The 25,552-nt window shown below is 42.8% G+C and overlaps 1 protein-coding gene across 1 annotated transcript in view; it reads right to left on the reverse strand.

The window, feature by feature from the left end:
* CFAP47 (cilia and flagella associated protein 47) overlaps nucleotides 1-25,552 on the reverse strand; it is a 536,960-nt gene that overhangs the window by 487,631 nt on the left and 23,777 nt on the right. The window contains exons 7-16 of the mRNA XM_060234105.1: nucleotides 21,315-21,448; nucleotides 18,448-18,683; nucleotides 17,602-17,794; nucleotides 15,430-15,610; nucleotides 14,963-15,115; nucleotides 13,757-13,940; nucleotides 10,815-10,911; nucleotides 6,942-7,158; nucleotides 5,710-5,954; nucleotides 1,477-1,607 (exon numbers count right to left, since the gene is read on the reverse strand). Of these exons, the coding sequence (XP_060090088.1) occupies nucleotides 1,477-1,607; nucleotides 5,710-5,954; nucleotides 6,942-7,158; nucleotides 10,815-10,911; nucleotides 13,757-13,940; nucleotides 14,963-15,115; nucleotides 15,430-15,610; nucleotides 17,602-17,794; nucleotides 18,448-18,683; nucleotides 21,315-21,448 (1,771 nt within the window). The remainder of the gene's footprint in view (nucleotides 1-1,476; nucleotides 1,608-5,709; nucleotides 5,955-6,941; nucleotides 7,159-10,814; nucleotides 10,912-13,756; nucleotides 13,941-14,962; nucleotides 15,116-15,429; nucleotides 15,611-17,601; nucleotides 17,795-18,447; nucleotides 18,684-21,314; nucleotides 21,449-25,552) is intronic.

Here is a 25,552-nt window from a genome sequence, read left to right on the forward strand (position 1 = left end):
CAATTTTGGGCTGTATCAACAGAAGTATAGTGTCCAGATCACATGAAGTGATGGTATTGCTTTGCTCTGCTCTGGTAAGACCTCACCTGGAGTATTATGTTCAGTTTTGGGCACCACATTTTAAGAAGGATATAGACAAGCTGGAACAGGTCCAGAGGAGAGCGACGAATATGGTGAGGGGTCTGAAGACCAAGTCCTATGATGAAAGGTTGAAGGAGCTGGGCATGTTTAGCCTGGAGAGGAGGCTGCTGAGAGGTAATATGATCACCATCTTCAAGTACTTGAAGGGCTGTCATATAGAGGATGGTATGGAATTGTTTTCTGTGGCCCCAGAAGGTAGGACCAGAATGAATGGGCTGAAATTAAATCAGAAGTGTTACTGGCTCAACATTAGGAAGAACTTCCTGACAGTTAGAGCAATTGCTCAGAGGAACAGGTTTCCTCAGGAGGTGGTGGGCTCTCCTTCCTTGGAGGTTTTTAAACAGAGGCTAAATGGCCATCTGACAGTGATGAAGATCCTGAGAATTTAGGGGGAGGTGTTTGTGAGTTTCCTGCATTGTGCCGGGGGATTGGACTAGATGACCCTGGAGGTCCCTTCCAACTTTATGATTCTATGAAACAATTAAATAAGCAATGAGTTCCCTTCCTGCTTCAGCCATTTTGCAGCTACCCCTCCCAATTCCTTTCCTACCAGTCTGTACAAAACTGCCTGCACTTTTCCCTTTATATTACTACAATGATAAGGACTACTGGGAATTCACAGTAACTAAAATTTAAAGTAGAAACAGATAAGTAGCAACAGACCACTCTAATGTTACTGAACTATAGTGCAACAGGAATTACAATTTCTTTTTTAAAGGCCCACAAAAAGCCCTGTGATGGCACAGCAGGGAGGAAAAAGGTACAAAAATGGCATCCACAAGTGACTGACAGTGAAGAAAAAGTGACATTGTGAGCAAGATTTTGCCAGGGCAGGAAAATATGCCTTACAAAGAGATCGGAATAAAGCAAGTTTAAGAAAGAGCATATTAAGGACAGGGAAAACCTAAAAAGGGGACATTATGACATTGTATGGAACTTTCCCCCACCCCAAAAAAGTACTCCAGTTTAAAAGACCAGACAGAGAAGAACCTCCATGTGGAAGTATCCTGGGATGCTACCTTAGTTCATCTATTCTATAGATTATTCAGACATGACAAAGACCTGTGGGCGTATAGTCGCATGAACAAATGTGACTTCTTCCCTATGCATGTCAGTTAGAAGCTTCCATTTCACAGCAAACTCTAGTTTGTTATCTTACCTGAACCATGAACAATGACTTGCTAATGGTTTATTGCTATATTTTGAACTGTACCTCTGTTTTAAGTTTCAGTGGTTCTGTCTGCTGAAGTAAAGATCTCTTGCATTGCTTCTTTAAATTAAAGCTAATATCACACACAGAATTTCCTAAGGCAAACTGGAAAAAAATGTCATTACCTTTGCAAAGCATTTTAGTCTAAGTGTTTTTCCTTGATGCACACATAAATCAAATTCTCCTGTTACTGGAGAGGAGAAACTTGGGTGCCAAACTACTTCACACTCTAGGTCTTTATAGGCTTCTACAGTACCTAAATTAATATGAAAAGGGATAAGATATTACAGCAGCTATAAAGAGTACTGAGAGTGAACAATAATTGAAAAGCTTAGTTGAAATCCTGCTTTCCAAGTCTCCAATCTGCAGATTTATTTTTTAAGGAATGCTACTAGCAAACAAAGAAGTATGCGCAGAAATGAGTTGCATAAAACCAAACATATAAGTAGAGATAAAACACATTGGTTCAAGAAGGGGCCCAATTAAACAGGCAATGCCCTCAGGAAAACCAGTTTTACATCAAAGTGACCTGAAATGCATTTTTGTTTGTTCTGATGGGACAAGCCACAATAATACCTCCTTGCTGACTTCTCATTTTTGTTGACCCGCTCAGGTAAACAGAGAATGCAACAAATGTCATTAATCATAGTCAGAGCTTTATGCAAATTGTCCCATTAGAAAGTGATGAGTCTTTCAGTTTGATTGGGTACCTCTGACAGAATATGGTTCCAGTGTCTCTAGTTCCTAAATAAGCTCTCATAAACATGAAAATTAATGCAGGCAAATCATATAACTCTGTCTAGCAACACAAAATAAGAGTTTCAATAATGCTGAATAAAGAGACAGTTCACAGCTTCAAAGAGTCTTCAAAGAGGGAGATACAGTAGCCCTCTCACAAACAGCTCCCCCGGGTTATTCAGTCTTCCACCAATCGCGGACTAGCGGGTGGGGGGGAGGAGTGGCATTATTTATACAAGAGGCTTACTCCTTTAGGGCGCTCCCGGCCCCAAGGATCGAGGGTATTGAATGTGCCGGTCTGGCGTGGGAGGCTGGAGAGGGGTTGGCGATCTGACTGGTGTACCGTACGCCTAACGCACCAGCAAGCGCCTTACTGACCCTGCTCGAGGCGGCGACAGGCTGGGCGCTGGAGCACCCAAGGTTGGTAATCCTGGATGACTTCAACGTCCATGCTGATGACCCGACCTCCAGTCAGGCGACGGACCTAGTGTCTTCCATGGTGATGCTAGGACTCTCTCAATTTGTTACAACCCCCACTCACCAGGCCGGGCACATGTTAGACCTGATCTTTGCGGCTGGGGTCACAATGGACGATATAACCGCTGAAGCGGTGCCATGGTCAGACCACCTCACCCTCAGGGCTCGTGTAGATATGCCACCCCAAACCTGTTTAGGTGACGAGCTTATTATGGCTCGCCCGCGGAGCCAGATGGACCCGGAACGGTTCCAAATGGCTCTGCAGGATTCCTGGCCCTCTGGTGATTCTCTCAATGGCCTTGTTGAGACCTGGAATAGCCAGCTCTCTAGGGCCATTGATGAGATCGCACCTCGACGCCCTCTATGACCTCGGACTAGGCTGGCCCCGTGGTATACCCCGGAGTTACGCCAGCTGAAACAAGGTCTCAGACAGCTAGAGAGGCAATGGCGACGTACCTGTGACGAAGCAACTAGAACATCTTATAGGAAGTTTATGAGGTCCTATGAGATGGCAGTCAAGGCCGCAAAGAAAACATACTTTGCGGCTAAGATTGCGTCTGCAAATTCGCGCCCGGCACAACTGTTTAGGATAATTCAGAATTTTACTACATTGCCACAAGGCAATCCAAACGTTAAGGAATTGGAGATAGGTTGCGAGGCTTTTGCGAAATTTTTTGCAGACAAGATCCAGTTGCTCCACCGCGACTGCCCTGCCAACTTAGATACAGTAAGTGAACTCGAGGCCCAATGCGTGTCTTCTAGTTTGATCTTGGACTGCTTCGACCCACTCAGCTTGGAAGAAGTTGACAGAATCCTTGTCACTGCACGCCCAACAACTTGTGATCTGGACCCATGCCCCTCCTGGCTAATTAAGGCTTGCCAGGAGGAGCTAAGATGTCCTATACGGGACATCATAAATAGATCTCTTTCAGAGGGCTCCTTTCCAACACCCCTGAAAGAGGCAGTGGTCCACCCTCTCCTGAAAAAGGCTACATCAGACCCGGCCGAATTGGCTCATTACCGGCCGGCCTCAAATTTGCCCTTTTGGGGCAAAATTATAGAGAGGGCTGTGGCGTTGCAGTTACAGGATTTTCTGGATGACGCTTCCACCTTAGATCCATGCCAGTCCGGCTTCCGCCCGGTCCATGGGATGGAGACAGTTTTGGTCGCCCTCATGGATGACCTCCGGCGACATCTGGATCGAGGTATTGCTGCTGTTAGACCTATCGGCTGCGTTCGATATGGTTGACCATTGGCTGCTGACCCGCCGCCTCGCCAATGCAGGAATTCGGGGGCTAGCCTTACAGTGGCTCTCCTCCTTCCTTGAAGGTTGGGGACAAAGGGTGGCGATTGGAGGAGAGCTGTCCCCTACTTGTGGGGTGCCTCAGGGGGCAGTTCTCTCCCCGATGTTGTTTAACATCTACATGTGCCCCCTTGCCCAGATTGCCTGGAGGTATGGGCTGGGTTGCCACCAGTACGCTGATGACACCCAGCTCTATCTATTGATGGACGGCCGGACTGACGATGTCCCTATAAATCTGGACCGGGCGCTGCAAGCTGTGGCGGGTTGGCTCAGGCTGAGTGGGCTAAAGCTGAATCCAGCAAAGACTGAGGTCCTTTGCGTAGGTTGCGGCGGGTCAGGAGGGGAGATCCCCCTACCAACCTTTGATGGTGCGTCACTGATACCAGTGCGCAGGGTCAAGAGCTTGGGAGTGCTACTGGAGCCTTCCGTGACAATGGAGGCCCAGATAGCTGCCACTGCTAAATCCGCCTTTTTCCACCTTAGGAGGGCGAGGCAGTTGGCCCCCTTCTTGGAACGCAGCGATCTGGCAACTGTGATCCATGCAACGGTCACCTCGAGGCTGGACTACTGTAATGCCCTCTACATGGGGCTGCCCTTATACCGAATGCAGAAACTGCAGCTAGTGCAGAATGCAGCGGCCAGGCTGTTAGTGGGACTACCTCGGTGAGAACATGTACAGCCTAGGCTGCGGGAACTGCACTGGCTGCCAATTGTGTACCGAGTTTGTTATAAGGTGCTGGTTATTACCTTTAAAGCCCTATATGGCCGAGGACCTGCCTACCTTAGGGACCGCCTCTCTCCATATGTTGCTCAGAGAGCACTGAGATCTAGTTCTCAAAATCTTTTAAAAATCCCTGGACCAAGGGAGGCCAGAATGAAAACAACAAGGGAGCAAGCCTTCTCAACAATGGCTCCCCAATGGTGGAATCATATACCAGAGGAGGTGCGAGCCCTGCGAGATCTAAATCAGTTTCGCAGGGCTTGCAAAACTGTCCTCTTTCAACTTGCTTTTAAGATGCAACCCGGGTAATGACATCTAGCCATCCTATACATATATTGAACTGTAGCACCTTAATTGATAATCTATAATGGTTTTAACTGTTTTATTTAACTTAATTTATGAATGTAATTTAACTATATTTTAACTGTCTTTTATAGTAATGATTGTATTTTATTGTACTCATGGTATGTCTTGTGAGCCGCCCTGAGCCTGCCTTGGCGGGGGAGGGCGGGATATAAAAATAAACGTATTATTATTATTAAAAGGGTGCAGAATATTTTTTAAGATACTTCTAAGCCAGCTCGTCAGAATCCTGCTAAAGGCAGCTCTGATTAAAACCACAGAACAGTGGTTTTATATGTATGAAAAGAATGGACAGAGAATGCACTAATTGCTAGTCCTTAGATAGGGGTGCCTAGATTGAAAGACATTTTTTAAAGTTGATTTTTTAGGACTTTTGGGGGCAGTCATTTTCAGATACCTGAATCATTACCCCCTCAGTAATCAGCTGAGAAAACACCAGATAAATACCAATAAGGTGTTTATGGGAAGGGGGGGTCAGTTTGGTTTATATCAAGCGCTGGGGCTTTTTTTGTAGAAAAAGCCCAGCAGGAACTCCTTTGCATATTAGACCACATCTCCTGACACCAAACCAACCAGATCTGCATTGTGTGCATTCCTGCTCAAAAAAAGCCCTGCCAAGTGCACAACCCTAGTCCTCTGGCAGACTGGCCTTTGTAAATTAATTAATGTTCTAACATTAGACTTACTTAAAATATTGTTTCAGAACATATCTAATTGTTTTATCACTGCTTAAAATAGTGTTACAATATAATTTACCTTTTTCTGGGCATATGGAAAAAGCCATTCCTTTATCAGTGATTATGGGCTTCCAGATGAACTGAGCAGGATAGTTTTTGCGATTATACAGTGTGACAGTAGTTCTAAACCCACTTTCAGCCAGGAAGCTGAAAGTAGGATATAACGTCAGCTCCCTTGTTGATAGCTCCAAGGCCACAGGTACTATTTTTGCTACCACCAATACATGCCCAATGTGATGCTGGTTTATTGTGTACATAAAAGACCTGTAAAAAACCCCCCCAAAAATCTGCTTATTTCAGTATTCATCTATACAAATATATAAATATGAATTTTAAACACATGCTGTGAAATACTGTAAAGACTAACGATGCAGCAAGGGCTATTTTAAACAATACTTTTTATCCAGGGAGCTAAAACATTTGTCTTTTCACCAAGCAGCAAATCACTTGTTTCAAAGTTTTCTGAAATCAAGATAGCTAGATGCTTTTTTGTTGTTAATATACAATACCCAGCATCTTAAATTGCTACTGATACAACTACACACAAAACCATATGCCTGCTACATAAGCCAGGTATGAAGAACTGCTATCCTGCTGTCAAGCAGCATCTACATGCGTCACTGAATACACTTGTTCAAATTCTCTGCTCCACGACACTTGTAGACTCAGAGTTTTGCTGATACCTGGGCTGCATACCTGGGATTTTTAATCTCCTAAACACTATTTAGTCGAGACAAATGGTCCAGTCCAGACATTACATGGCACAGGCCTACAGGATTATGCACTCCTCCCATCCCTTCCTCTTTTCCTTGCATGCTCCAGTTCTCTCCCCCACACACACACTTTTTTAAAAAAAGAAAAATCATGGTCTAGTGTGACAGTTTATACAAATCATAACATGCTTCCAAATCAGTTTCATTTCAGTCTGCTGTTTAGAAACAAACCATAGCTTTCCCAGTTCAGCTACCACTGCAAACTACGGTCTGCTCAAATAAGGAAAGGAGAGGAATTAGAGCACTATGGAAAGAGTGCGTGACCAAGCCCCTGGCACACACTCCCAAAACTCTAAAGCCTGGTTTGGGGGATCAGTAACAAGACTTTTGGAAAAAACATTCACAGAGTCATTTTGATAAACTCAGTTTGCAACATTCCTTCACAACAAGAAGCATGTTAACCCCTCTCACAGCTTTGCTCAAAAAGGTTTAGCCGTTACATCAATGCACAGATCAAGAGGCACATAGGAAATCTTACTTTTGAAAATGTCCCAGTTTGTCAGTCTCAAATACAACTGGAATATATGTTTGTGAATGAGGTGGCATGACATGAGATAAAGGGCTAGTCTGTTGTAGCTCTTCACTTTCAATTCCTACTTGTATCCAAACATGAACAGGAAGATTATTTACAATATACATTTTCCTGGTAGATGTAGAATGCACACAAACCTCTCCAAAGTCAATAGTAGAGGGACCTGGAAGGAATAGACATGAGATCATTGTACTATAAAGAAAAGAAACTCAGGTGTCTGGAAATGTAAAGCACTTTATTTATTTTATTTTATTTCCGTAGATTTATAGACCACCCTTTCCCATAATGGGCTCAGGGCAGCTTCCAAAATAATAATACAATCAAAACAGTTTAAGAACAATTAAAACAGTTAAAACAGTTTAAAGGTAAGACAATTAAGCCACAACTCACATTATTTAAGGCGGCATAGATGGTATAGACAGATCAATTAGGCATACTTGTCCCAACCTAGATGTTCAGATCTCCGCTATATCAGTTTTAAGGAATCAGTGCAATCAGAGCAGTCAGTGCAGGGGGGGCCATTTAAATGACCCATCTGCCTCAGCCATAGGCCCGGTGGAACAGCTCCATCCTACAGGCCTTCTGGAACAACAACAAATCTCAGAGGGCCCAAACCTCCACAGGGAGCTGATTCCACCAGGTCGGGGCCAGGGCCGAAAAAGCCCTGGCCCTGGTCAAGGCAAGCTGGACATAGTTTGGGCCAGAGACGGTCAGGAGATGTTGACTGACCAATCGTAATGACCTCTGGGGCTCATATGGGGAGATGGTCCTGCAGGTATGCCAGTCCCAGGCCGCACAAAACTTTGAATGTCAGTATTAAAACCTTAAAGCGGATCTGGTACTCGATTGGTAGCCAGTGCAAACTGCACAGCATCTGCTGACTGCTCACCCGTACAAGCGATTCAGACAGCAATCGTGCTGCCGCATTCTGCACCAGCTGGAGCTTCCAAATCAGCCTCAAGGGCAAGCCTGCGTAGAGTGAGGGGCCAGATAGGGTGCTAATTGTTTGGCCTGCCAAAGATGGTAAAAGGCAGATCGTGCAACAGCTGTGACCTGGGCCTCCATAGAAAGGGAGGCATCCAGTACCACACCCAAGCTCCTCACCTTCTGGGTTGGCACAAGAGATGCGTCATCCAGAGTGGGGAGCCGGATGGACAATCTTAGCCCCCCCCCCGCCCCCTGACCCAAGTACAGGACCTCCGTCTTAGTTGGATTAAGCTTCAAACAAAAGATAAAGACCACAATAAGTTACCTGACTATTAATTTACCTTTATCAGAAAACACTGTAATGAGTGAATATGAATTTCAAGGATAAGAACATAAGAGAAGCCATGTTAGATCAGGCCAATGGCCCATCCAGTCCAACACTCTGTGTCACACAGTGGCAAAAAAATTATATACACACACACACACACACATACACACACACTGTGGCTAATAGCCACTGATGGACCTCTGCTCCATATTTTTATCTAAACCCCTCTTGAAGGTGGCTATGCTTGTGGCCGCCGCCACCTCCTGTGGCAGTGAATTCCACATGTTAATCACCCTTTGGGTGAAGAAGTACTTCCTTTTATCCGTTTTAACCTGTCTGCTCAGCAATTTCATTGAGTTCTTGTATTGTGAGAAAGGGAGAAAAGTACTTCTCTCTCTACTTTCTCCATCCCATGCATTATCTTGTAAATGCATCCCATGCATTATCTTGTAAGGATCGTCTCCTTCCATAGATCCCTGGGTGCTAACTATGGTAATCAAGGAGCCATCTGCTCCCATCACTTGAGGTGACCCGGCAGGCATCAACCAGACCAGGCCTTTTCCATCATGACTCCAGCTCTGTGGAATGGTTCCCTGAAGAAGTCAGAGGGACCCTTACTTGAGAGATCTTCAGGGAGCACTGCAAAGCCTGCCTGTTTGCCAAAGCTTTTGAGGGGATTTGAATGGCAGGCAACTTTTAAGTGGCGTGTCAAGAATCCAAGACTGGGTCCCCCTGAACACTTTGCGCTAGTCAGCAGTGCTCAGACTTGAGGGTCCTTGAAGTTATGTGCCCACAAGAAATTAGACATTTTAAAAATGTATAAAGGTTTCTTAAATACTTCAACAAGATATCACTAGGCAACACAGTATTTGCAATTTAATAGCAAGAAAACAAAGGCTAACTCCCTACCTAATACTTCAGTATCTGGTATCAGATGGCACACCTTCAGGAAGTATAAGAGTCCAAGCTAGAGGCTTAAGCATTCTCTATGCAGCAGTCCATTGCAATGAAGTTTGACATAGTAAGAGCCACAGCCCAGGAAAATCACAAAGTTAGCATGGTGTGATGGACTGAAAGTAGTTTGCATGAGTGAGAGTTGAGAAGCTCACTATGATTGGCTGATTCATAATCCGAATAAATGCAGGACTTCCATGATAAAGAATGTATCCAGTGGAAGGAGGCAGCCAGGGGGAGAAATCTCCTTAGGTTTCAGTTTGAAGTGGAGATTGGAGCTGAGAGCAGACTGAGCAGGAGTTCAGTTCAATTCCTGAGACAGAGCTGGTTGTGATTTAGAGCTCTTGTCTGTATGAGAGTTTATTTGAGAGAAGGGGTTAACAATAGTTCATTCTGGGGAAAACTCTCAAGGCTGTGACACTGAGTGTCACAAGGCAGAGTGAAACTTTAAATCTCTGCTAAGGAGTTCTGGCAGACCAAAGCGCAGACTCCTGGTTCTAAGGAAGAAAACCAACACACACACACTGTGAGAACCCCACGCCCCTGGCCTCCCCTCAGCATGCATAGCACAATGATGTCACCTTAAAGGGACGTCATTGTGATGGGGCACTTTGCTGGCTGGGCAGCAGCCACTGCCCAACCAGCTCTGTCTGAAGCAGGGGAGAGGGCTGGGCAAGGGGCAGGCCAAGCGTTCTCGCTCGGCCCACCCTTGCCCAGTCCTCTCCCTCTTCAGAGGGAACTGGCTGGGCTGTGGGCAGCAGCCGTGTCTTTTTTCCTTCACCCCAAATCAAGATGAAGGAAGAAGGACGCAGGCGGCTACTGCGCAGCCAGCTTCGTCTGAAGCGGGGGAGAGGACTGGGCAGGGGGTGAGGAAGGGTCGGCGTGAACAGGGACGGGGAGGGAGTGCCCACCCCATGCCCCCATGGCGAGGTGGCACCTCAGGCAGCCACCCACCTCACCAACTCCCACACGCCAACTCTGAGTACGGACCTTGACAGACCACAGGTCTGATTCTGTATAAAGCAGCTTCATGTGTGTTCATGCTAGAAAAACATATCCTGCAATCACTCCATCAGTTATTGGGCCCCATTCAAGGTGCTGGTTACAATGTATAAGGCCCTTCACAGCCGAGGACCCACATTTCTGAGAGATTGCCTCTCCTGCTATGCCACAGCAGCTGTGGTCATCCGAACAGAGCCTTCTAAGGTTCCTCCTTACAAATTGGTAAGACTTGCAAGCCTCAGTGCCTTCCCCCCAAGTCCTGCCACCCTATGCAGCTCCCCACAAGCTGCTGCTATCACCAGTGGCTAGCTTTTGGGCCTTGTTGATCCTGGCTGCCCAGATGGTTGTCATGCCACATCCTGTTGCCATGCTATGTCCTTCCCAGGCTGCTCTCATCTTTTGCCATTGGTTGAGTCAGTGCAGAAAGCTCAGCATGGCCTCCAAGAGAAGGCATGTGTGGGGTGAGGGGATGTCACACCCAAACACTAGGTTCAATAAAAAGCATGGTCCTACCTGAAAATTATTATTTTTTAAATGGGTACACTTTTTGTCTCAACAGAATGAAATATTTACATGCAGGAAAAATCTTACTAATGTCAAAAACTTACCAATGAATATTTGATGAAGCTGCTTTGATGTCAAAATTAAACTACAATCTTCATGCTCTTGTGGAGTAGATGGAACAGCATTAAGGCCACCATCAACCTATTGAAATGCCCAACAGAATAACCACATAGTAATACATGATTACATTAGACTTTCTTCCAAGCATATAAATGTAGTACATAATCTATTCACCATTCACAGAAGATGAGTAAGCAAGTAAAGACAAATAGACACAGGACTATAAGAGAAAACAGCTTCCAAGAAAAAAGCAGAATCAAGAAATAGCAGAGGCCAACTCTCCTTGCATTTAAGACTCTCAGCAACTGCTCCATTAAACGTATTCTTTCACCTCTACTTATATTCATTTCACTGTGATTCTGTGCTCTTGACCCTGCTGTTTGCTCCCTTGCCCTGTTCTTCTCTCTTTGTGTTCCTACAAGACTTTCCTACCTTATTCATTATGAAAACTCCCTTTTATTCTTAAATTGAAACCATAATTCTTCCACAGCTATTTCTTTTGGATCCAGCAAACTAGGAATTCTGTGCTATCTGCTACCACTCTCTTCTTCTCCCTTTCTACATCCTCAGTATCCCTCCACTGACTTCACTTCTGTCCCCAACCTTTTTGAGCCTGTATACGGATTTGCAATTTTGAGGCAAGGAGGCAGGCACCTCTACAAAATTGATGCCATAGAAGGTAGAGCCATACATACACAAGAGAAAGGGGGATGGGGTACATAAACACACACATGCAGACACAGAAGAACCCCAGCAAGGGATAATACACAGAAAGGAGGAATGGAAAGATAAAGCATATAGAGAGAAGAAAACCAAGGAGGAATATCAAACACACTCAGAAAAGACCATTCACAAACACACAGAGAAAAAGAAGGAAGATAAATAAACATAAGCCCAAGACAAGGAGGGAAAGGGAGATATAGATATACAAAACTGATATGCTTTTGTAATAGCCCCACCCGCTATCCTGAAGCATATGACAGACACCTGGGTAAGTTCCTGCAGCCACCATGGCACCCATGGACACCATGCTGGGAAACTCAGTAGTATGTCATTCTTAATTCTACAGCCTGCCAGAGCACCCAATGCAGTCAAGAGACATTTCTGGTTAGGAATGTGTGGGTGTCATTATACAAGAGGATTAATTCAAGCCGCAACTGCTCCAAAGATCAACAAGTACAGTGGCTACAGAAACTGAAAACCTATCTTTTGTGTAAAAGTTGAGAGAGTCTAGCGTTGTTAGCATTGAACTTGTTCAGATGGCACTCAGGATATGCCTCAAGCCTATTTCACATCAGTGCAGGTAAGGGAAAAGCAAACAGTAGCTGAGGAAAGCACCTCTGGTAAAGTGCTTATCTCTAAGAAGTGAAAGCTGAAAAGTGTTTTATTCAAAAAAGAATCCTTTTAACTTAAAAAATGCTACAACCCTCCCCTCAACATACACAAACACAACAAAATTGTATTAGCTAGATGGAGGTGAGGAAACACCAAGTGTGTCCTTCCCGCCCCCCCAAAAAACAATTATGGATTCAGAAGTAGAAAAAAACAAGTGCAACAGAAACACTATCTAAAGCTGTCTAACGACACAAAACAAAAAAGTAATTACACAAATGACTTTTTAAAAGGCCTTTTTAAAAAGGAGACTGCAAACCTGACATAGCAGTACTCTTACAGTGCAATCCTGTGTAGTTAGAGTAGGGTTGCCAAATCCAATTTAAGAAATATCTGGGGACTTTGGGGGTGGAGCCAGGAGACTTTGGGGTGGAGCCAAGATCAAGGCTGTGACAAGCATAATTGAACTCCAAAGGGAGTTCTGGCCATCACATTTAAAGGGACGGCACACCTTTTCAATGCCTTCCTTCCATAGGAAATAATGAAGGATAGGGGGCACCTTCTTTGGGGGCTCATAGAATTGGACCCCCTGGTCCAATCTTTTTGAAACTTGGGAGGTATTTTGGGGAGAGGCACTAGATGCTATACTGAAAATTTGGTGCCTCTACCTCAAAAAACAGCCCCGCCCTGAGCCCCAGATACCCACGGATCAATTCTCCATTATTTTCTATCGGAATAAATCTCCCTAGGGAATAACAGAGTTCCCAGCAGACATTTCCCTCCCCTCCCCCCGCTTTCTGATGACCCTGAAACGGGGGGAGGGCCTCCAAACAGGGGGATCACCTGCCCCCACCTGGGGATTGGCAACCCTAAGTTAGAGCCAAACTACAAATTACATCTAACATGTGATTGCCATAGGGACTTGCAGCAGAACTCCAGTTGTGATTCCTCCATGCGAACTCAATTTAGAAGTGCCACAGGGAGCTAAGTGTGGTCAGGAATGTGGGAGAAGTTCCTGCCTTCCCATGGTGCCATTTCCCCAATTCAAAATTGGGGGGGGAGCATTATTTCCAGTCAGGGGCTGTACATGCAAGCATTCTGTGCACATGCAGCACCCCAGTGGGGCAAATAACCATCCTCCAGGTCCATTTCAAATTAGGAAAATGGTGCAGGTGGAGGCAGAAACGCCTCCTCCGCTCTGCACTGCAGTTCTGATCAGAATTAGGCTTCTATTTGAGTTCCCATGAGTTCCTGAGCTGAAAAGGCCTTGATGAGGAGATATATGCGTATCTTTAGAGCTACACATGGAGTATTTTGAACACATGCAACTCCAAAGTTGTGCAAATAAATCCCCACAGGGCTGCTGTGATTCAGGAAAATGCATGGAGGGAGGAAAGAGCCCCTCTTCTGCCCACGCTGCTGTCCTAAGCCAAATTGAGCTTTTGCAGATTTTAAAAATAATGTTTGCCACAACTGCTGTGTGCCTTTGGGAAAAGTCAGTTGGATCTGCTAAAACCCATAACATGCAGTTCAGAAACACCATACATTTCTAGAAGCAAATCATTAAATTTAACAGTTCAGTAATCCAACTTACCTCTTTGTCCATAGATTTAGATTTAATTTCTGCTAACTTTTTACTAGTTAACAAGCCACTTCCATTTTCTAAATCAGTATCTTCCTCCAATTTATCTTTCCATAAAGCTTTTAACCGTGGTGATTTTAACCCTGATGCTGGCTGTAACCCTAGATCAACAGAATTATTCAGTTTTTCAAAGATCCTGAAAGGAAGGACAATGGACAGAGAAGTGAGACTCAGTCACATTGTGTACTGGTGTAAAATGATGAAACACTGAAAGTAAACGTAATGGGTTGGATCATAAGATCTGTGAGCTTTTCTCTGCTCACACAAGAGATACTTTGCACCTTGCAGGAATGGCTAAACTTACTGTGTTGGTTAGGGAAAAGACAATAAGCTCCTTTATTATAGACTGGAAACCTCTTTTAGACTTTTTGAAGGAAAAAAGACAATAATGACTTGATTTCTAGTTTTGATGATTAAGATATTAAGATAAAAAACAGCAGGGGTTGTTTTGTAGAAAAATAGATGGCAGAGCTCATTGGCATAACTCATAACATATGCCACCACCACCACCACCCCCGCCAAAAGCAACCTGATGCAAGAAAGGAGAGCCCTGGGCGAGCGAGGCCTGCTTGAGCTGGCTAGAGATCCAGAAGAGTTAAATCAGAAGAATTTCTGGCTCAACATTAGGAAGAACTTCCTGACAGAGCAGTTCCTCAGTGGAAAAGGCTTCCTCAGGAAGTGGTGGGCTCTCCTTCCTTGGAGGTTTTTAAACAAAGGCTAAGATGGGCAACTGACAGCAATGCGGATCCTGTGAATTTAGGGGGAGGTATTTATGAATTTCCTGCATTTTTCAGAGGGTTGGAGAAGATGACCCTGGAGGTCCCTTTCAACTCTTATTATTTTATGTTTCTATGGTGCTAACTAATATGTAAGAACTAAGTCATCCTAAACATGTTACAACACGTTAAAAAGTCATCCAAACATGTTAAAACAAAATCTAAATCTCTGCATGTTGTTCACAAAGATATTTTTTGTACTCAACTGTATTCAAGTGCATAGCATTACTCTGGAAATTTAAATTACATATTAGACACGCTAAAATTGGTAGTTCTCATTAAAAAGCATAAAAATAAAGAATAAAACTGTAATTTTATAAAACTATAAAAGGTTTGAACAATATAGTAATTTAGACAAGTATGTTGGAAGCAAAAACTTTACCTAGCACCTTCTTTATTCAAACGATGTTTTCTTAAATTGTGGATGTAGTCTGCATAGTAATCTTTATTCACTTGTTTTTCCAGTTCTTCATATGCTGTGTAAGAGTACTCTGGATCCACATAATTATATCTGGCAACCTTTGTGAAAATAGTCCTAAATATTTGAACAGAAATGCAGCTTCATTAGATTCATAAGTGATGCTTTCATTAGAAGCATATTTTATTCATTATCATGATTATTCTATTAATTGTAACTAGCATTTGATTTTGCAAAGACAACCATTATAAAAAATAGTTATTATCTGATTTTAAAATAAAAATAATTTTATTGGGAAAATAATTTTATTTGCAGTTCAATGAACATTTATTACATATCTGTATTCATTTTGAAAAAAATATTAGAAGTGCTATATAAAATATTTAATAATAATTTATACACTGATTTTTTAAAAACTTGTTTGCTATTACCTGTAATTGTTATGCCGTTCACTGGGCCTTATACTAGCTGGACGATCATTAGGAAGGGCTATCAATGCATCATCCAAGTTTCTGTTTAAAACATGATCATGAATTTCCGTTTGATCAGATTTAAGCAGTGCCATTGGTGTCACATAACTGTACTGATCTTCCTTGTTGGATACAAGTACTCCTGTTGCAATGAAAACCAATGATGTTATATCTTGATTAGAATTTAAATATAATACAGCAAATTGGATCCAGAAATCCACAGAAACAAGGATCACAGATTTTCCTCATATTCTCTCCCCCCTAGCAGTCCTTTCTGACCCTGGGAAATTGACTCCCAGGGTTGCAGGACCCATGCAGGTCAGAAGACTATAGTGAGGAAGGAAGAAATTGCCTTTGGTTCCATTAGTGCAGCTCTGCTTACGGAAGAGAAAGATGACAGCAATTTCCCACCCACCCCCCACTTCAGCTCCTAACCCACATGGCTATTAGTTTATGTGGTCCCAGAAATCCTGGGAATAAACTTTCTTGGGGTCAGAATGGACTGCCAGGGGAAGGAGAATGCAGGAACAATCCACAACCATCAGGATTTTCCACTGAGGGATCTCTGTTAATAATAAAAATTATTAACAATAATCTCCTGAAACTACAGAATTCCTGATTTCTTATAAAAATGACATTGTTAAAAGCAGAAGATAATATTCTCACACTTGCTTTATCAGCATACATATATACACACCCTCAAAAATGCAAAGTAGTTAGAATTCAGGTGTAATGATACCAATTAGACCTACAAATTCATGGTCCAGACTATTATGCAATTCAATTAAAATACAATAGAAAAAACAAATTTACCAACTATTGAAATAAGAACTCCTTATATATCTCAATATGTATTTGTAATGCAGCACATTACAATATTTTATTTATTATTATTATTTTATCCCAGCATTCCCTCAACAGGCTCACGGCAAAATACATATTTCTCCCTCTATTTTATTCTCAAAACAGCTCTGTGAAATAGGTTAAGCTCAAGAAGAATGACTGGCCTGAAGCCACCCAGTGAGTTTTATGGTAGAAGAGATTTCAACCTGGACCTCCCTGTTCCCAGTCAAAGATTCTAACCATTACAGCATGTTTTATCTATAAAAATAAAATCAATTTCTAACTCCGATCTGGGGTGTTCAATGCTACTAACAACAACACATTTAAGAGCACCAACATTATAACTAAATTAGCTTATTAAACTATTTTAAAATATATATTACATAACTTCACTAGAAATTATTAAAACCAAGATAAATATGATCTAAAGCCTACTTGATAAGATTGCCAGGTCCGACTCAGGAAATATCTGGGGAGTTTGGGGGTGGAGCCAGGAGCAAGGTTGTGACAACAAGCACAACTGAACTCTGAAATAAGTTCTAGCCATTACATTTAAAGGGCCCATGGTCCTTTTAAATGCCTTCCCTCTATTGGAAATAATGGAGGGTGGAGGCACCTTTTGAGGTTCACAGAATTGGACCTCCTGGTCCAATCTTTTGAAACTGGGGGGGGGGGGGTAGGAGAGGCACTAGATGCTATGCTGAAAATGTGGTGCCTCTACCTAAAAAAAACAGCCCCCCAAGCCCCAGATAGTTCTCCATTATACCCTAATGGGACCAGTCTACATAGGGTATAATGGAGTGCCCAGCAAACACTGCCCCACTCCGCTTTCTGATAACCCTGAAGCAAGGGGAGGGCCTCCAAACCAGGGGATAACCTGCCACCAACTAGGAATTGGCGACCTTACTACTCAAAAAGGCACCTTTTATCTTTCTTTTTAAAATATGCCCTAATTTTCTAGGATACAAAATACTACGCTCTGCTGCCCAGGTTCCTGATGGAATTCAAAAATGTTCACAGTAACATTAAATATCCAATCTGGAACCTCTCCTTTCATTAAAACTCTCCCTGCAGCTGCATGAACCAGCAGTTTATATTTTATGGATTGACCAAGACACGCTATCTTCCTCTAGTCTATTTGAGCACAAACCACAGGATGGGGAATAAGAATAAAAAGTTACCAAGCATTAGCCTTCAGTCCCTCTCCAATGTTTGTCTGAATTTTCCCAGAATTATAAGAATTTATTTTAAACTCATTAGAATGTCAGCTTCTATTTCTTAACAACATACCAAGACTGGTTTGCAACATGGCTTTATTCGTTACAGACTTGCAAGTACCACAAAACTTTAAGTGTATTTGATGAAAAGATCTTATCACCAACTCTGGTAAACAATCTTTTTTTGTCACTGGACCAATGATATCTACCACTTGCTTCACTTTAAAGCTTCCTATATGACGTGGAAGAAATGAAAACAATACATCCTAAAGACAAGAAACAAACATGTAGACATTAATGCATTCCAAGAAGGAAACTGAAAGTTACTTATTAAAAATTATGTTTGCTTTTGTTTCTTTAAAACTTCAGAATTTAAAAAACCCTCCTTACAAATAAATGGCTTTTTTCTTGTGTTTTAACAAGTGAAAATCTCTAGTGTTACGCAGCAAATGAAACAATACATTCCTGCCCTAATATTCAGCCTCACTATGTGCACAGTGCTGCATACAACAAAGAATTGCTACAATCCATTACTGTCTACATTAAATGGAGAAATAGAAGATGGGAGGCAGAGATACCTAACTATGCACTTTGTGCTATTAAACCAATAGAATAAGTTCTGATTTGATAAGGAAGGAAGCACTGAATATATTTCAATTTTTACCAAAGTTTTCATTTTTTTTCCCTTGAGAATAGTTTTTGTTGGGGAGGTTTCCCAGTGGGATAAAATTATCTAGAAATTCTATATATCCACTACACAATCAGTCCTATCCTCAGTGAAACCTTTCTAAATACATTAAAGTCAATAGAATTAGAAGGATGTAACTGTATTTAGGATGGCATTGAATGTTGCACAATGGAAAAATGCTTTAAAAGTTACATAGTAGGTAGAAAAAAACAAAAAAAAGAGATACAGTACCTGTGATGATTTTGCTTTCACTTTTCCTTTTTCAGGACAAATATTATAATGTGCAATTTTACGAAAAGCAAATGACACTGGAAGAATATCACACTCATTTTTGAGTGTGCAAATAATATCTGTATGTTCACCCATATAGCACGCCATAAAATTAATAACTGGTCCTGGGCTGAATGTTAACATGACTGGGAGCCCTGAGCCTGTCAAAGCCAACTCAACTTTATGAAGACTGTTCTCTGGAAAAGACATGGAGTAAAATGAATACGCAATCATTTCCAGTGAAAGGGGGTGAATAAGGGGTGGCAACCACTATAAATTATTAATAATAGATAATACTTCTAAATAAATAAATTCACAAAAGATTGTGTTCACATAATGCACCTCTTACCAAATAATACAAGATTAATGTAAATGATCACTTATACAAAGAGTACACACACAAAGACAGTCTCTTTTTTCCCCAAAAGCCTGAGGCTAGCAAAGATGCACAAGAAACACATACAAAATATCCAATTATAATCAAATTTAAAGTAACAAAAATAATATTAGCATAAAAATTCAATCTCAATAAATAGATACACTGTTTGCCAAAGATGCTTGACTTAAATTCTGAAAAGTTTCCAGAGAAAAATAATCACAGTTCTGGGACAGCCTCCCATGTACTATCAGGGGTGGCCAACGGTAGCTCTTCAGATTTTTTTTTGCTTACAACTCCCATCAGCCCCAGCCAGCATGGCCAATGGCTGGGGATGATGGGAGTTGTAGGCAAAAAACATCTGGAGAGCTACCGTTGGCCACCCCTGTACTAGGTGGCAGTTATTTGACAAATTCCCCAATCCTCAAATTTAGAGGTTGAATTTCTGGAGAATTACCAAATCTACAGCCAGATCCTACTTAAAATAGAGAACTGAAAAAGAAGAGAAGGACATAGCAGACTCCGGAAGTCATACCAGGCCTGAATAGAGACCTCTCAACAGTGTATGTTGGGCAATGAATTCTGGCCCAAGCTGTTGTATTCATGATAAAGCCAGGATGACAAAGGATGATGATAAAATGGGCATGATTTGACATGCAGGCACAGAATGTGAAGATATCCTGAAAGTTCCTACAGATGTATAAAGCTTTCATATTTCTGCAGCATCAGAGAAACTGTCATTCCAATAGACAGTTAGAAGCATCCAGGGCTCCTAGCACTACAATCCGTTTGCCATACTGTGCATTAGCTGCAGTTTCCAAACAACCTTAAAGGCATTCCAACACATAGTAGTGTAGTCTCAAATTTACACAGTCATAGTATTGTTTATTATTATCTTTTAAAAAATGTATGTTCCATTTTTCTGCCCTCACAGGGACCACCAAGGAGGCTAACAATTTAAAATATGCACCTATTATAAAACCATTAAAATAAATCCCTCTCCCAAATACACCTTGTTAAAACAACTTAAAACAGGGTTAAAATACATATAAAACAATTTAAATGAATACAAAACATAAAACATTGGTTAGGAAGGCAGAACTATTGAGGGAATGCCAGACAAACAAAAAAGTCTTCACCTGCTGGTGGAAGACAGCCACAGATAGGGACAGACTACTCTCCCGGGGGGAAAAAGCTCTATGATGCCATGACCAAGAAGGTTCTCTCCCAGGCTGCCACATGCCTAATCTCAGAAGCCATAGCTACAATTAGGCCCAAATCTGATTAAAACCAGTTATATGGAATTAAAAGCCCTTCTTATACTTATGCAGCTTGAGACTTCCAAGCACAGCGGTGAATCTAAAACCACCTGAATGGCCATGAAAAGCCGAACATGATCAGCTGCAGGCATACATTCACCCCTCACGATCACAAAATGTCACAGTTGTATTCGAGGGAGTTTTTCCCTAAAGTATAAAGTGTGTTCTACAAGTGGAACTTGAGGTTTCTTCTTTGTTTGGTCTGGCATATACTGTCAGAATATGTGACTTGCGTTTTTTAAAATTAGAATATGTATATAAGAAAATAAGCTGCAATAATCACATGAGTTTACCATGTGTACATTTTTTTGGCACAGCTGCTAAGTATTTGGAGCTACATCAACCAGCCTTCATGTTACAGTCAAAGATGAGCATTTCCCTATTAATTTAGGTATTAGTCAATCAGAATATCTGATTTCCAACATCCTCTCAGTGGATACTTAAATCCATGGACTAAAACCACAGAGAGACAAGGGAGATCTTTCTACAAAGCCTGGGGGAACACCTATTTTTCTGAAACTTAGAAAAAATTAGGAAAAATGGAGGTAGAAAACAGAAGAGAGATTTATGCACAAATGCTGACCATAGGAGATGGAGGAGGAGGATCTGTCACTACAGTATGAACTAAATATGTGAAGGTTGTGGGCAGGGGAAAGGCAAGAGTAGGAGCTATCATTGCTACTGCCACTCCAACCTTCTCTATCCACAGAGTAGTCGGGAGGGGAAAGCAGAGTGACAAAGGAGTGGCAAGGCAAGCTGAGAGTGAGCAAAGGGGTTAGACAACAGGTGGGAGGGCGGGCAGAGATACACAGAACTATGGGAAAAGTGGAAAACAGAATAGTGCTAGATGTAGGCAAAATTCCTCCCCCCACTCATGAGTTTTTGCAGGTCCCTACAGTGGTGGAGGCATGGGAGCCCAAATGTTAGCAGACTAAGGAGGTAGAGTAAGCAAATGAAGGGGAGGATGGGCTCCTGCCCCAATGAATCTTGTAGGTCCCTCCTTATACAGATTACTTTTCTGGGCTTCTATAAAGTGTATGAAAATCCTCTTGAAAAATTCTTCCTGTAAAACATGCAGTCAAAAGTTCAGTTTGGACTTTTTTACACATATTGCATATTTATTAGTACCATACCTCTGGTAAGTTTGTCATCTACAGTCAATCTTTGCAAAAAGTCATTCGTACTTCCTACAGCTTCAAACTTCAGAAACAGAGAATAATCTTGTCTTGATGGACTTCTACCATGTTTCATATTCCTTTTCAACTGCCTGTAAAATTCATACTCACGTTTATATTCAGAGGGAAAATGCCATTATTTGACAATGTCTCACAAGTGCAAAAGATAAATTACTATATTAAGTACTAGTTTTAAGGAATAAAGGCGGCAAATACAAATTAGAAAATGCCAGGTTTCCTAAGCAATAGGTAGGTCCCTTCCCTTATATACTGACACACCCATTGCAGGGATTGTTCAAGGTATTTTGTCACCCCAATCAAGGTACAAGTTGGCTGCCTGGTCTGCCCACCTCTCACTGCTGGATTCAGTTTTAGTCGGCTCTGTTCCAGCCAACCAGCCACAGCCTCTAAAGCCCTGGCTGGATTTTCTGGGTCAGAGGCAGGCTGCCCAGTCATTAACAGATACAGCTGGGTGTCATCAGCATACCGATGACACTCCAGGGGAAAAAAAACCCTGGATTAACTTGTTGAGGGGGCACATAGAGATATTAAATAACATCAGGGAGAGGACTGTCCCTTGCAGGACACCACATACAAAAAAGTACCACTAAGATACCCTCTCCCCAAGCACCACCCTGTCCCCAACTGTGGAGAAAAGAAGACAGCCATTGTAAAGCAGTTCCCCGTATCCCATCAGTGAAGCAATGAGTCAGAAGAACATAGTCAACCACGTCAAATGCTGCCATTAGATCAAGTAGCAGTACCAACCCGACCCAGGTGCCTCTAGAAGTCATCCGCCAGGGTGGCCAGTTCAGTCTCCATCCCATGGTTACAGCAGAAGCCAGACTGGAATGGATCCAGGATAGAGTAGTCACTCAGGAATCCCTGGAGTTGCTCAGCTACTGCCCTATCAACCACCTTGCCCAGGAATGGGAAGTTCAATACTGAACAGTAGCTGGCTAGGACCACAGTGTCCAGAGATGGCTTAAAAGAAGCAATCCCACCACTGCCTCCTTCAGACTCCCTGGGAACGTCCCTGATGTTAGGGACAGGCTGATAATTTCCCCGAGGAAGACCCTGATCTCATCTCTGCAGGCATTAACAAACCAAGATGGGTTAGCTGAATCAGCCCAACACTGGACTAGAAGACAGCCAAAGGGCTTCCATTTCACTTCCTGTTTCAGTTGTGACTGGGACATCACAGCAAAGTGCCAAGATTTGTCCACAAAACAGCTCACAAATGCCTCACAGTCAATAGCCAATTCCTTATCATTTTGTTTCCCTTGCAGTAGAGAAGTTAAACATCTAATTGTTCTAAACAATTGAGCTGGGCTACAGCTACAGACAATAGAGGCTGCACGGAATTCCTTCTTAGCGACTTTCATTGCCATCTCACAGGCTTTCATAAGGATCCTATAAAATGTTCTTGCAGCTTGGTTGCAAGTATGCTGCCACCCTCACTCTAGCCAGCTTAGCTCTTGCTTCATCCTCTGCAGCTCCAGGATGTACTAAGGAGCTGACTTGGGGTGAGAGCAAAAAGGGCACTGGGGACCAATTTTGTCAGTGGCTTCTGAGAGCCAACTATGCCAGTCATCCACCAGCTCATTGAATGAAATACCAGGGTGTATCAGATTCCACAGAGTGTTCTGGAAACCAACTGGATGTATCAGGCTCTGTGGGCAAGCATAAATCAGCTCACCACCTAAACAGGGAGGGAATGGGATGCTTAATCAAGCCTTTAGGACAAATTGATCTGACCATGGCACTGCATCCATGGCTATAGGATTCATATCTATCCACATCCCAAAAATAAGGCTCAGCATGAGGCCTGCTTGGTGAGTGGGTGCTGATGCAAATTCGGAAGTTCCAGAGCTGCCATGAACAACACAATGTCCCTGGCCTGTAAGGGGGCTGCATCATCAACATGGACATAAAAGTCACCCAAGACTAAAAGTCTAGGGCAGGGGTGTCAAACATGCAGCCCAGGGGCCATACCAGGCCCCCAAGCAACTGGCTATCATCTGCTTCCTTCTCACTCTCTCATTTCCTTCTGCATCACAGCTTGCTTTGCCAGGCGTGCTCAATCGCACAGGAGCTACAGAGCAAAAGCCTCTATTTTCTCCATTGGCTGAGGCTCCTCCCTTGGAGAGGAGGGGGGAGGGGCAGCTTGCTTTACCAGGCTCTCTCAATCGCACAGCAGAGCTAGTAAGCCTAACCTCTCTTCCTTCTATTGGCTGAGGCCCCTTCCCCCCCAGTCCCTTGGGGAAGGAAGGAAAGAGCCAGAACTACCTTTGCCCAGTTCCCTGGATCCCACGAGAGAGATGCAAAGAAAGCACCTTTAGGACCAATGAGTGCTAATGTTTTAAGCATGTTTTATTTTAACTTTTAAAAAATCTTTGTTCGTCTGTGTCCTTTATAAAGTTTATATCTCCGCTACCTGGCATTACATTTTATGATACACATGGTCCAGCCCCACAAAGTCTAATTTAAGTCAGATCTGGACCTTATAACAAATGAGTTTGACACCCCTGGTCTAGTGTACTCCAATGCCCAGCCTGACTCAACCTCCAGAAGACTCGGCAGAGTATCCACTGGTGCATTAGGAAGTCACTATACCAACCAGCTAGCCAAACTCTCCTCAGCATTCCACTCTAGGCCTACACATTCAATGCCAGCATTTTTTTCTGTGTGGGGAGTGCCCTGAAGGAAAAAGTCTCACAGATCAGCATCACTACTCCCCCACCCCTCTCCCATCCATTTGTCCAAGACTGATGAAGGACAAGAACATAAGAGAAGCCATGTTGAATCAGGCCAACGGCCCATCCAATCCAACACTCTGTGTCACACAGTGGCCAAAAAACCCAGGTGCCATCATGAGGTCCATCAGTAGGGCCAGGACACCAGAAGCCGTCACAATGTTGCCCCCTCAAAGCACCAAGAATACAGAGCATCGCTTGCCCCAGGCAAAGAGTTCCAACAATACACTGTGGCTAACAGCCACTGATGGACCTCTGCTCCATATTTTTATCCAATCCCTCTTGAAGCTCGCTATGCCTGCAGCCGCCACCTCCTCCTATGGCAGTGAATTTCACGTGTTAATCACCCTTTGGGTGAAATACTTCTTTTTATCTGTTCTAATCCGACTGCTCAGCAATTTCATTGAGTGCCCATGAGTTCTTGTATTGTGAGAAAGGGAGAAAAATAGTTCTTTCTCTACCTTCTCTATCCTGTACATAATCTTGTAAACCTCTATCATGACACCTCTCAGTCGACGTTTCTCCAAGCTAAAGAGCCCCAAGCGTTCCAACCTTTCTTCATAGGGAAAGTGTTCCAACCCTTTAATCATTTTAGTTGCCCTTTTCTGGACTTTTTCCAATTCTATAATATCTTTTTTGAGGTGCGGTGACCAGAATTGTACACATTACTCCAAATGAGGTCGCACCATCGATATATACAGGGGCATTACGATACTGACTGATTTGTTAATAATTCGCAGCATAGCATTGGCCTTTTTTATTGCAATCGCACACTGTCTCGACATTTTCAGTGAGTTATCTACCACGACCCCAAGATCTCTGTCTTGGTCAGTCTCCGCCAGTTCACACTCCATCAACTTGTATTTATAGTAAGGATTTTTGTCCCAATGTGCATTATCTTGCACTTTGCTATGCTGAACCTCATTACCCATGTTGATGCCCACTCAGCCAGACTCAACAGATCCCTTTGGAGTGCCTCACAATCCTCTCTGGTTCTCATCACCCTGAACAATTTAGTGTCATCCACAAACTTAGCCACTTCACTGCTTACTCCCAACTCCAAATCATTAATGAACAAGTTAAAAAGCATCAGACTTAGCACTGAGCCCCGATAAGGAGAGAAGACACTACAGGAACAGCAATATATACAACACAATCGTTATAGTGACAAATTACTATGTAATAAAGTGCATATACAAATACAATATACAAAACAATTCATGAAAAATCTCAAAAAGGAGTCCTAATGTGCAGGCTGCCGACTTTAAAAGTCCTGCTTCAATTGTCGCTCTACCAGCAAAGGGTGCTCCATTCATTCTCAACAAAGACGTCCCCGTTCAATGACGCTTACTGATGCACTTCCCGATGCGTTCCTCACTGATAAATATTTTTTATAATAATATGGGAATATGAATTCTCCAAGAAAGATTTCAATTCGGC

This window comes from Heteronotia binoei, chromosome 3, assembly GCF_032191835.1.
Source record: "Heteronotia binoei isolate CCM8104 ecotype False Entrance Well chromosome 3, APGP_CSIRO_Hbin_v1, whole genome shotgun sequence".
NCBI lineage: Eukaryota > Metazoa > Chordata > Lepidosauria > Squamata > Gekkonidae > Heteronotia > Heteronotia binoei.